Here is a 13,895-nt window from a genome sequence, read left to right as displayed (position 1 = left end):
TGTCACTCGCCACATGTTCACTGTTGCTGGCTGCCTGATTGCATGCTGTACGTATTTGTAAGTTTGACATACATACATTACATACATACATACATTATCATTATAGACTGTTATGCCTTTCAGCGTTCAGTCTGCAAGCCTCTGCGAATTTACCAAACGTCACCGAATTTACTAAATGTCACCACAATCCTCAATTTGCAACTAGTGTTGTGGCCTCATTTAGTTCTATACCTCTTATATTTAAATCGTTAGAAGCTGAGACTAACCATCATCGTCTTGGTCTACCTCTACTTCTCTTACCCTCCATAACAGAGTCCATTATTCTCTTAGGTAACCTATCCTCCGCCATTCGCCTCACATGACCCCACCACCGAAGCCGGTTTATGCGTACAGCTTCATCCATCGGGTTCATTCCTAAATTAGCCTTTATCTCCTCATTCCAAGTACCCTCCTGCCATTGTTCCCACCTGTTTGTACTAGCAATCATTATTACTACTTTCGTGTCTGTTACTTCTAACTTATTAATAAGATATCCTGAGTCCACCCAGCTTTCGCTCCCGTAAAGCAAAGTTGGTCTGAAAACAGACCGATGTAAAGATAGTTTCGTCCGGGAGCTGACTTCCTTCTTACAGAATACAGTTGATCGCAACTGCGAACTCACTGCATTAGCTTTACGACACCTTGATTCAATCTCACTTACTATATTACCATCCTGGGAGAACACACAACCTAAATACTTGAAATTATCGACCTGTTCTAGCTTTGTATCACCGATCTGACATTCAATTCTGTTGAATTTCTTACCTTCTGACATCAATTTAGTCTTCGAGAGGCTAATTTTCATACCATACTCCTTGCAGCTATTTTCAAGTTCCCAGATATTAGACTGCAGGCTTTCGGCACAATCTGCCATTAAGACCAAGTCGTCAGCATAGGCCAGGCTGCTTACTACATTTCCACCTAACTGAATCCCTCCCTGCCATTTTATATCTTTCAGCAGATGATCCATGTAAACTACAAACAGCAAAGGCGAAAGATTACAGCCATGTCTAACCCCTGTAAGTACCCTGAACCAAGAACTCATTCTACCATCAATTCTTACTGAAGCCCAATTGTCAACATAAATGCCTTTGATTGATTTTAATAATCTACCTTTAATTCCATAGTCCCCCAGTATAGCAAACATCTTTTCCCTTCGTACCCTGTCATATGCTTTCTCTAAATCTAAGAAACATAAACACAACTGCCTATTCCTCTCGTGGCATTTTTCAATTACCTGGCGCATACTGAAAATTTGATCCTGACAGCCTCTCTGTGGTCTGAAACCACACTGGTTTTCATCCAACTTCCTCTCAACTACTGATCGCACCCTCCCTTCCAAGATGCCAGTGAATACTTTGCCTGGTATACTAATCAATGAGATACCTCGATAGTTGTTTGCAATCCTTCCTGTTCCCATGCTTATAGATAGGTGCAATTACTGCTTTTGTCTAATCTGTAGGTACCTTACCTACACTCCATGCTAATCTTACTACTCTATGAAGCAATTTCATCCCTGCCTTCCCACTATACTTCACCATTTCAGGTCTAATTTCATCTATTCCTGCTGCTTTATGACAGTGGAGTTTATTTACCATCCTTTTCACTTCCTCAAGCATAATTTCACCAACATCATTTTCCTCCTCCCCATGGGCTTGGCTGTTCGCAACACCACCAGGAAGATTTCCTTTTACATTGAGAAGATGTTCAAAATATTCCCTCCACCTCTCCAGTGATTCCCTGGAATCTATTATGAGTTTACCTGAATTACTCAAAACACTGTTCATTTCCTTTTTCCCTTCCTTCCTAAGAGTCTTTATTACTGTCTAGAAAGGTTCCCCTCCTGCTTGACCTAGTCTTTCCAGATTATTACCAAAATCTTCCCACGACTTCTTTTTGGATTCAACAACTATTTGTTTCGCTGTGTTTCTTTCATCTACATACAAATCCCTGTCTGCCTCAGCCTTTGTTTGGAGCCATTTCTGATAAGCCTTCTTTTTACGTTTACAAGCTGCTCTCACTTCATCATTCCATCAAGATGTTCGCCTTTTCCCATTTTTATACACAGTTGTTCCTAGCCATTCCCTTGCTGTTTCTATTACAGCAACCCTGTATGCCACCCATTCTCTTTCTACATCCTGAGCCTCCTTACTGTCCACTGTTCGAAACTTCTCACTAATCATATCCATGTACTTCTGTCTAATTTCATTATCTGGAGATTTTCTACCCTTATTTGTTTGCAGACAAATTTCACTTTCTCCACCCTAGGCCTAGAGATACTTAGTTCACTACAGATCAGATAGTGGTCTGTATCATCGAAAAATCCCTGGAAAACTCGTACATTCCTAACAGATTTCCTGAATTTGAAGTCAGTTAATATATAGTCTATTGTGGATCAGGTACCCCTAGCCTCCCATGTATAGCAGTGAATAGCCTTATGCTTGAAGAATGTATTCATAACTGCTAAACGCATACTAGCACAGAAGTCCAGCAAACGCTTCCCATTCCTATTAGCTTCCATATCATCCCCACATTTACCAATCACCCTTTCGTATCCTTCAGTTCTATTCCTAACTCTCGCATTGAAATCACCCATTAGCACTATTCTATCCTTGCTGTTGACCCTGACCACGACTTCACTCAATGTTTCATAAAACTTATCAACTTCATCCTCATCTGCACCCTCACATGGTAAATACACGGAGACAGTTCTAGTCCTAATTCCTCCAACTGACAAATCTACCCACAGCATTCGCTCATTTACGTGCCTAACAGAAACTATGTTGCATGCAATGGTATTCCTGATAAAGAGCCCTACCCCAGACTCTGCCCTTCCCTTTCTAACACCCGTCAAATACACTTTATAATCTCCTATCTCTTCCTCGTTATCTCCCCTTACCCGAATATCACTTACTCCTAGCACATCCAGATGCATCCTGTTTGCTGACTCAGCCAGTTCTACTTTCTTTCTTCCATAAGCCCCATTAATATTGGTAGCTCCCCACCGAATTCCATTTCATTCGCCAAGTTGTTTCCAAGGAGTCCGTTGCCTGTCAAATGGGAGTGGGACTCCGTTACTCCCATAGGTCCGAGGCTTGCTTAAAATGTTCTGAGCTCGGTAAATTCATGAAGCAGGATGCTACCCTTCTTGCACATAGTCCAAGTGAGGATCTCTCCTCTAATGGGTTATGGACCACCGATGAATTGTATAGTCCTAGCCGCCTGAGCACAAGGAGGGCCATGACTCAGAATATGTCCGAGATGCCCACTCCCATTCCATAGCAACTGGTATCCCAACTCTCAGGACCACTTACTAGGCCACTCAGCCGTTGCCCATAGTTCACGAACTAGGATGTGACTACATTAACCCACACCATGAACCACTTGTAAGTTTGAAATGCTTCTAAAATCTGATGGACCAGGGTTTCTGGTACAGTATATAAAAATAGCTAGAAATACTTTATTAGGTTTCCAATTTATATAACTTTACTCCATAATCTGGAATTTTCACAAAACGTAATGTGAACTCCTTAGTGGAGCAAAATTATAGACGTGTATCATGTGTTTCACATTGTATTGAACTTAGTAGACACTAATTTTATTGTTATCAAATCCTACTTCCCCCCCCTCTTTAAAATGATGACAAATTTTAGTTTATAATTTTCATGAATTACAGCTCCTGATGTCAATAGCAGAACACCCAATGGATCTTAGTGTTCCTCAGATACTGCAAGAGGTTATGATAGGCGGTGCTTATGCTTCAGCACAAAGAAATCTCACTTCAGATGCTCAGCCATTGGTAGCACTTTTGCCTCTCACTACTGTTTCGCCAGCCTCAGAGTTGGAGATTAAAGTAAGTAATTTCTACATAGAACTAAACTTACAATACATGTTGGAAATTACATTAGCTGAACATTATATTAATAATTTTTACTTAACCTACTTGTAGTTTAGGCTTTACAAATGGGTAGTCATGATTGTTTATTGCCAGTCATCCTAAGTTAGATTTTCTCATACAGATTTGTGATCAATGAAAACTGTGATCTAACCTTGCATGGTTTTTATGTTTGTATTTTTTATTTTTTTAAGCAACAAAGATATAATGTTATGCCTGGTAAGATGGTGAGAGGGATCATGTAAAATAAAACAAGACATCTCTCAACCCTTAGTCCTCCATTTCATTCTGAACACGCTTGCCTCTCCAGTTTAGTTTAAAAGTCTGCTTACAGAGGGGTAAGTAACTGCACAAACATAAAGGCAGCATATTTATAAAAATCATATAAACAAATACAAGATAAATATAGTACAAGTACTGTATAATACAATACTCAGCATTTTTAATCATGAAATCATCTCATACAGTCACATTTTCATCGGTAATTGTGCTTTATGTGGAACTTCTCAAAACACTTGCCAGGATTCAATCCAGGATTTCTTGTACATGCATTACAAAAAACACGATCTCATGCCGTTGTCCCTTCATTTCTTAGTCAGTGAAAACTGCAGTCTTTACTTCTCCTCTGTGGATGAAAATAAATGAAGTGGAAATTACCATTTAGACCCTTTAGGGGCATAACTTTGTGAATGTTTACATTGGTATACCAGTTAGTTTCACACACAATTTCCATCAATAACCCTTGGTCATGAATGACTGAAAATAATCAAGTTCACTCTTAGGTTTAGTCCTCTGGTGTAGTTTGTAAACAGACAATGCTTAGCAACATGGCATTATTTGAGGAGCATGAAAAGTAATTAGCGAGACTTCTAGATGAAAGTGATCTTGATTTGAGCAATATTGGGAGCAGTTTTTAAAATCAAGTGGTGATGAAGTTATTGTGGAATTAGATTGTGTTAGTGAACTCAGAGTTCTTAGGGAAAATATGTGTCTTCTGCGATGGTGCCTTCTCCATAATCTGTGCCTAGTCCCTCCAGCCATTTATGGGGATGCATATTTTGTGATGACTCGTACTCCCTTACCTCAGCCTTATCCCTCAAGCATGAATGTGTATACATCCCTTTTCTACCGTGAGTCCATTGTATAATAATCCGTGGGTTTGGAATGTTCTTTCAATTACAGATAGTGCATGGGAAATAAATTACATAATTAATTTTTAAATGTCATTGTGTAGTAACCTCTGGACAATTTTGTTTTCCATAGGTGAATCGTCTAACCATGTCCCTAGCTCATGAAGCCTTATGGAATACTGCAATGATGTTACTGTCTCCTCAGCAGCGTTTGGTACCATATCGAGTTGATATGTGGACTAGACTTTGGGACCAGCTGGCCAAAAGAAGTGGCAAAGAGAAGCCAAGATTTAGACCAAGTCAAGTTGCTGATAAACTAATGGTCTCACTTGTGTGTTACCAGGTAATTAAACCATGTAACCAGTCATTTATATCTCCCACATACAAGAATATTCATTCTGTAGACCATTCCATGGCATATCTTTTCTTCTTTTTTTTTTTTTTTTCTAAGGAGAGAGCCTTTTTTTCTTTGTTACTTTTCATATTGAAAGATATGTGTACAGCTCTATGATTGTGGCATGTAAGTTATTTTGGTTATGGTGTTGACTGGGTAAGCAAGGCCTATTTGCGACGACCCAGATATCTGATCTGTGCTCTCAGATCAAGCTCATGAGCCATCGACTGATGCTTGTCATGCTGTTATGATTCTTATCATAACGTGTCTTGATATTATATTATTTATTCAGTCTGCTTCCCATATTTGGTGTGCGTGCGTGCGTGTGTTGGTTTTTTTTTTTTTTTTTTTTTTTTTTTTTTTTTTTTCTTATGGATATTTGCTTTTAACTATTCTTATTTTATCTCACCTTTGTTTCCAGCTTGCTCAGCCAATTTACATGCTTATTTCAGAATTTTACTCTCATTTTACTTGTTTCATTTGACTCATGTTTATTTGTTTCTATAACTATGGCAACTCATTTTTAACCTCCTTGTGTTCCATATTTGTTTTCTTTTCTGCCAGCATTGCTTCACCGGCGTTTTTGATTTCTGGGGATACAGTCTCTATGAAGATTGTTGGGAGCCATGTTTCTTTTTATAGAAACCTTGACTTCATCTGGGGAGCCATGATAATATTTTTCTTGTGGGAAAGCTGTTACTTTCACCTCTTTATGACATCTGGTCTCTAAGAAAGAAATACTTTGGATCACGTTTTAATTACCACTGTCTGGTAATGATTGAATATAATTGTATCACTTTTCATGATACCTCTGTTGCGACAGTGTAAAATTTTATGAGATCCAGTTTGATGAGTCAAACGACTCGATTGCAGTTGATATTATCTTCACGAGCTATATATGCGAGTATTCAACTCCCTGTGTTTCCCCATTTTGTTTGTTCTATGACCATATCTTAATCTTTTCTTGCTAAGCTTAAGTTAATAAACCTTATTCATTTTAATTGACCTCTGCTCTACGTTATTCTCTTTCTGATTTGAGGACATGCCTTTTACACTTTGTTCCTCTAATCTAAGAGGTCCAGATTCAGCTCCTGGCAGTTTCTAGCCAGTTATGACCAATCCAGAGTAAATAGGTAGGTAGGCAGGTGGTGTTAACACAATGCGGAGTGGTCCCGAGAAAACTCGTGTTTGCCTGGCCGAGTCTTGCGGACCGGTCCCAAGTTCGCAGTACACTGAAGTTTAGTGCTGTCTTTGGAACTATCAAGGGTGATAGAACTCTGTTATATATGGTTCTACACAATCGATAATCGCATTTCTTTTAGATTATTCTTCATATCATATCTTTTATTTGCATTTCCTGACAACATGTTTACAAAGTTTGAAGAGCCATGCAAGATGGCAGCGCCCAGGGATCGCATGTGTTTAGACAGGGATGAAATTATTTGCGAATTATGTGCTGATACAGGCTCTGAATGTCCAAGTGATGCTGAATATTCAGAGTTCGATGATGAAATATCTTCTAACGGAAATTTTTCAAGTGATGATGAGGATATAGCCTTATCTTCATGGTGTGGAACTCATGTGGTGCAGAACGAGTCTGATAATTGTGTCATGGGTGCAAATATTCTAAATATTGTAAATAATGTAGTGTTTCCTGACAACTGGGTTATGGACAACAGTGAACCTAGGCTAGAAGATTTTGAAGGTGCTCCTAGTATAAAATTATGGCCTAATGACAGGACAAGTAGCAGGACTTATGTTTGGTGAGGATTTTTCTCAGTATGTAATTGAGCAGAAAAACTTATACTATGAGCAGAATTCACATTCTCATAACGTATCCCCTAAAACACTAAAGTGGACTAATGTCAATAACAGGGAAATTAAAAAATATTGCTTTGTGTATATTGATAGGGCAGATGAAGAAATCATGTCTGAAAGATTACTGGCCAACTGATCCCCTAATAGAAAACCCCATATTTCCGAAAACTATGAGCCAAAATAGATTTCAACAAATACTTACCTACCTACATTTCAACGACTATTCAGGAAGGCCACCAGAAAAAAACACAGTAGTCCTTCAAAGGCTAGTGACAGTTTATTTGAATGCATGCACTCCAGTTTGGAGGTAGTTAAAAAGTGGCCGGGAACAGGGCTGTGCATGGGGTGAAGGGCACCCGGTCTGCAATGTGTTAACAATGCAAATGTACATTGTAACTCTGTTAAGTATCAAAGATTTTGCTGTATTTTTAAGTTTTAATCTGAGAGTGGTTTTAACTACCCTGTTTAAAAACAGAAGTGACCACTTAAAGAGTCACTATTGCAAAATGATATTATTTGTATATACTGTATTGGCAGAAATACTTATAATCTAATTCTCTGAAATCAAGGCTTGCATTATCTGTTTTATTACTTAGACAGTATTCAGACACACTACTGATCTGCATTTAGGGCAGTCGCCCAGGTGGCAGATTCCCTATCTGTTGTTTTCCTAGTCTTTTCTTAAATGATTGCAAAGAAATTGGAAATTTATTGAACATCTCACTTGGTAAGTTATTCCAATCCCTAACTCCCCTTTGTATGAACAAATATTTGCCCCAGTTTGTCCTCTTGAATTCCAACTTTATCTTCATACAGCAATCTTTCCTACTTTTAAAGACACCACTCAAACTTATTCGTCTACTGATGACGTTACATGTAATAAATATCATTTTCGGTCCGTATTGATGATATTTGATTGAAATAATAACAGTAAGTTATTTGTTAAATAGACCACCTAATCAATACAAAGTCTAGTCTTGGATGATTTACATAGACCTGTTAACTAATAGTGGTACATGTTTCGCCCTGTATGAAGGCATCATCAGCCATTGTCTTAACCTTAGATTGAAAATAAGCATCTAATTAACATGTGATAATGAAATGAATTTTAAAAATCTTGAAGAGGTTTGAAGTAAAATAACATTAAAAATAACAGTGATGGTTTAAAAAATATACAATGTGATGAGTTACGATGGTGAAAGTATTAACAAAATTAACATTAGAAGGGTGCTATAATAAGTACAATGGATAAAACATCAGACTGTTATACAACAAGTAGTAAGATTGCTATAAAAATAAAGTTGATCGTCCGGCAGTTACAATTAGACGATGGCGAAAAATCGTATATATTCAAAATAAAGAAGAGAGAATAAAAGTCGAAGGTTGGTCGAGAGATCCGAAATTAATCTTAATCAGGAAGATAAAAGACGAAAGTCACAGGCATATGGTGAAGTTGTAGAACACATTGAAGATAAGAAGTTGTAGAATAGAAGTTGAAGAACAGGTTTAAATTGGATCTCATGAACCATCTCAATTTGAAGCAATGTTCAAATGTTGCAAAAAATGTGAGTTTGTTGATATACTAGTTGGAAAGGCATATAACAGTGGAATCTATAAAAGGAAACAAGAAACGTAGAGTCAATTATGTGAAAAGATGTTTTAAAATTATTGAAGTAGAATCATGTACACTTACCATTTGACGATGACGAAGATAATTCGTAACGTTATGAGTTAGAAGTATTTGCAACAGTAGACCTCTTACTACGTGTGTTAGAGCTGAAGGTTTGTGTTGGAGGGGGATCTGTTTGCGGTGACGTAACTATTGGCTTGTTTGTAGTACTTGGAGGGGGGCTGCTATTAGTGGGAGGGAAGGAGGAGAGTGTATTACTGCGCGTGTTGTATCGGTGTAAGGCCATTGGAGGGAGCAATGTTACAGTGGGTGTGGTTATGGGTTTATTGGTTGCATTTGAATTGGAGGTACTAGCGGTAAGGGGAAGGGAGGGGAGTGTATTAGCTGTAGAGGAGGTGGGAACACTAATTGATGTGAGGTTGAAGATTTTTAAGAATATATTGGAAAATGAATAAATTTTCATATTCTGTCATAAGTTTACTTTTATCGACTCTTTTGAGGATATGGAGGTCTTGTTCTATTGTGGTGAATTTATGCCCTGTGTCCCTCATGTGGTTGGCCATTGCGGAGAATTTATTGTGTCTTTGAGCATTGTAATGCTCGGCGTATCTGGTGGAGAAGCTGCGGCCAGTTTGGCCAACATAAGAAAAATTACATGTAGAGCATTTCAATCTGTATATTCCTGATCCAGAGTAACTATTGTCTGTGATGTTAATAGAGTTGTGATTAAAGAATAAATTGCAATTAGTGTTTTTTGTTGTGTAGGCTATTTTTACTTCATGCTTCATGAATTGGTTATCGGATAAATACTATGGTTAGTGAACGTGAATTCAGCGTATTTTGGTTTGACGGATTTCAATAGAGTTTACATGGTGATTTAACTATCAATCGATTTATTATTTTGGTATTGATAATACAAATATTGTAGCTAGTTTTAGTTTTTTTAATGATTTTATCAATCATATCTGTGTTAAATCCATTTCCTTAATGAATAGTAATTCTTTCTTTAAATTAATAGAGGACATAGGGATCTTTAATGCTCTATATATTAAACTGTGATAAGTGAGTTGGGATGTAAAGAATCATTTTTTATGGTTGTTGGAGAAAAGGTGGGTTTTCTGTATATTTGGAAGTCGAATTTGTTCGATACTCATGTGATTTTGATGTCTAAGAAGTTCAAAGAGCTATTGAACTCATCTTCTTTAGTGAATTTAATATTATTATCTAAGTTGTTGAGAAATGATAGTATGTTATCGCTGTTGATTTGTTTATCAGTAATAGCTATGGTATCGTCAACATAGCAATGCCAAAGACAGAGTCTGTTAATGTTATTAATAATCTTACTATGTTCGAGATTATCTAAGTATATATCGGCTAGTATTCCAGATAACGGGTTGTTGTCTAAAACGAAATTAAGTAATTTTAACCATTCATCAATTTTGATTTTACTCAATGTGCTATGTTTCAAGAGATTGTTTTTTTATGATGTTAATAGTATTATTGATAGGGATATTAGTATACATGTTGGTGATGTCAAAAGAACATAAAACGTGGTTTGGTTGCAGACTGAATTTATATAGGGAATTGCAAAGTTCGATCGAGTTCTTTATGGGGTTGGATTTGTGAAATTTGAAATGTTTTTTCAGGAATTTGTGTAGGAATTGAGAAGTTTTATAGGTAGGACTATTTATACTATTAATTATAGGCCGAATGGGGACATCCCTTTTATGAATTTTGGGCAATGATCTGACTGTAGGTAATTTTGGGTTCATTACAGTTAATTTCTGATAATCTTGATCATTTAAAATGAAATTAGAATTTTTAAGAAGGCTCTTTAAGTTACACTGTATTTTCTTTGTTGGATCTTTGTTAATTAAGATATAGGTATTGTCTGAAAAAAAGGTTTCAGTTTTATTAATGTAATCTTGTTTGTTCATTATTACTATGGTGTTGCCCTTATCTGCTTTTGTAATTACTATGTTGTTATTATGGATTTTGGATTTCAGGTTTAGAATTTGTTTTGAGACGTTGTGGTTATTATTAGATGTTATCTCATTAATCAAAGTTGGGAGTTTCTTTTTTACTTCATAACGTACGTCATTTTGTTTATCAGTATTAGTTTTGGTTTCAGTGATGGTAGTGATAATGTCTTCTGGTTTTTTGTGATTAGGCCAATTATGTTTGATGCCTTTATCTAATAGATTTAATTCTTGGTTAGAAAAGGCTGTAGTAGATAGGTTGATTGTAGTGGAAATGTTAGTCAGATGGGAAGGGGACACTTTGTTGTTTGTATTTTGGACAGGTGTTTTACATTTGTTTTCTTGTAGACAGAGTAATTTATGGTTTAAGGTTTTCTGTTTCTTATCTAATATGTAAAATAGTTTAAGGTTCTCTCTTCTTTATTTTGAATATATACGATTTTTCGCCATCGTCTAATTGTAACCGCCGGACAATCAACTTTATTTTTATAGCAATCTTACTACTTGTTGTATAACAGTCTGATGTTTTATCCATTGTACTTATTATAGCAGCCTTCTAATGTTAATTTTGTTAATACTTTCACCATCGTAACTCATCACATTGTATATTTTTTAAACCATCATTGTTATTTTTAATGTTATTTTACTTCAAATCTCTTCAAGATTTTTAAAATTGATTTCATTATCACATGTTAATTAGATGCTTATTTTCAATCTAAGGTTAAGACAATGGCTGATGATGCCTTCATACAGGGTGAAACATGTACCACTTTTAGTTAACAGATCCATGTAAATCATCCAAGACTAGGCTTTGTATTGATTAGGTGGTCTATTTAACAAATAACTTACTGTTATTATTCCAGTACTGATGACATTCCACGCCATCTCTCCACTGACAGCTCAGAACATACCACTTAGTCGAGAAGCTCATCTCCTTTCTCCCAAGTCTTCCCAGCCCAAACTTTGCAACATTTTTGTAATGCTACTCTTTTATGTTAAAAATTAAATAACTGGAAAGGAGGTTCAACCTATTCAATACTCAAAAGAAAGAAACGTAGCAATCACATTTCTATTTAAATGGGACCGGTTTCGACCTTAGTCTAGGTCATCATCAGCCATAAAAAACATGTAAAATGTTTATGAATGTTGGAGGTCAGTTTTTCACTCTGTTAGGCACAAAGACACGACATCACATTCTGTTCTGCACAAAGTCACAACATTAATAATCAACTTGCGAAGATCAAAAAGGCTTGAATTCGCAGACGAACAGATCTGTAGAAGAAAGCCGCCAGCTCCCGGTGACTACGCGGCACACTCAAGGTCACGCGCTGCGGCCAAACACCAAAGTAGAGTGGAGAACGTTTCGAAGGTCCAGAACCTGTCACGGCTGCGGGAAGCCAAGTACGTATATAAAAATATACGATGCCAATTAGTATAACCGAATGAGCACCCGTACTCCAGCTAAGATCTTGGTAAACAGTTGATTTGAAAAAACAATTGTAGAGAGAAGAAAAAAATGTAGTAAAAAGCGCAATATCGGAAAACAAATGAAAACTTATATGCACAGTGCGCTATTTAAAAAAATTTTAGGTTATGATTGAAGTAGTCGAAGTTGGCGCAAGACTTTTTTTTTTTTTTTTTTTTTTTTTTTTTTTAAAGAGGAGAATAAATTAAACGAGGAAGAGTGATAGTGAAATAAGAGAAAGAATAAAAGAAATTGAAGTTAGATGGTAATGAGGAAAGATAAGATAGGGAAATGAAGGAGGGGTACTTTAAGGTGGGTTAGGAGGGTGGGTTATTGGAGGTAGAAAATGTGGGTGGGAACTATGTAAGACATGGAAAATAGAATTGGGGTTTTGGAATTTGGAATTTTTGAGAAGAAGAATTAGGAAATCAAAAAGGATATTGGGTTTTTCAGAAATGTCGTTTAAATTGAAATTAGGGTTGAAGTACTGGTCAAGGTGGATAAAGCAATTTTCAGTAATGTTTAAGAGGGGGCCTTTGTTAATGATTTTAAGTATGTTTATGTCATTGTCAATACTGGTGAAACTATGTTTGGAGTCTTGTATGTGCTGTCCTATGGCAGAGAATCTGTTGTATTTAATGGCGTTGACATGTTCAGAGTACCTGATATTGAAGTTGCGGCCAGTTTGTCCGACGTAGGAGGAACTGCAGTTGTTGCATTTAAATCTGTATACACCAGATTTAGAAAAGGCATTAGACTTATTTAGAGATTTAGAGTTGTGTAAGATATCAAGACTTCTATTGTTAGTTCTAAAAGAAATTTTCATATTATGTTTTTTAAAGATATTAGTTATTTTATAAGCATCCTGAGTAAAAGTGAAGGTGGAAAAAGCAGTTGGTTTTATTGTGTCTTTAGATAAAGTGGTTTTTGGACGGTGTTTGAATTTGTTGATGATGCGGTTAATGAAGGAGTTGTTAAAGCCATTAAATTTAGCAATGTTGCGGATGGTGTTTAATTCATTATTTAAATCTTTTTTGGACATAGGGGTGTTGAAGGCACGAAAAATTAAGCTGTTATAAGTAGCACGTTTATGAGCTTGGGGGTGCGAAGAATCTTGTCTTATTGTAGTTGCTGTTTGGGTTGGTTTTCTGAAAATTTTGTAAGATAAAGAAGAAGGATGTCTAGTAATAGTTAGGTCTAGAAAATTAAGAGTTTGGTTGTGTTCTGATTCGAGGGTGAATTTAATGTTAGAGTCTAAGTTGTTGAGATGACGAAGTGTAGAGGCTGCGTTGGTTGATTCCTCATTTAATATTACCAATGTGTCGTCGACATATCTCTCCTTCATTTCCCTATCTTATCTTTCCTCATTACCATCTAACTTCAATTTCTTTTATTCTTTCTCTTATTTCACTATCACTCTTCCTCGTTTAATTTATTCTCCTCTTTAAAAAAAAAAAAAAAAAAAAAAAAAAATTGTCTTGCGCCAACTTCGACTACTTCAATCATAACCTAAAATTTTTTTTTTTAAATAGCGCACTGTGCATA

The 13,895-nt window shown here is 36.4% G+C and overlaps 1 protein-coding gene across 1 annotated transcript in view; it reads left to right on the top strand.

The window, feature by feature from the left end:
• Nucleotides 1-13,895, top strand: part of pigeon (protein) — a 251,647-nt gene that overhangs the window by 169,971 nt on the left and 67,781 nt on the right. Inside the window, exons 10-11 of the mRNA XM_067146828.2 lie at nt 3,716-3,892; nt 5,198-5,407. Of these exons, the coding sequence (XP_067002929.2) occupies nt 3,716-3,892; nt 5,198-5,407 (387 nt within the window). The remainder of the gene's footprint in view (nt 1-3,715; nt 3,893-5,197; nt 5,408-13,895) is intronic.

The sequence above is a fragment of the Anabrus simplex genome, chromosome 5 (genome assembly GCF_040414725.1).
Source record: "Anabrus simplex isolate iqAnaSimp1 chromosome 5, ASM4041472v1, whole genome shotgun sequence".
Lineage (NCBI taxonomy): Eukaryota > Metazoa > Arthropoda > Insecta > Orthoptera > Tettigoniidae > Anabrus > Anabrus simplex.
Note: the sequence above shows the minus strand (reverse complement) of the source record. Positions and strands in the feature narration are given on the sequence as shown.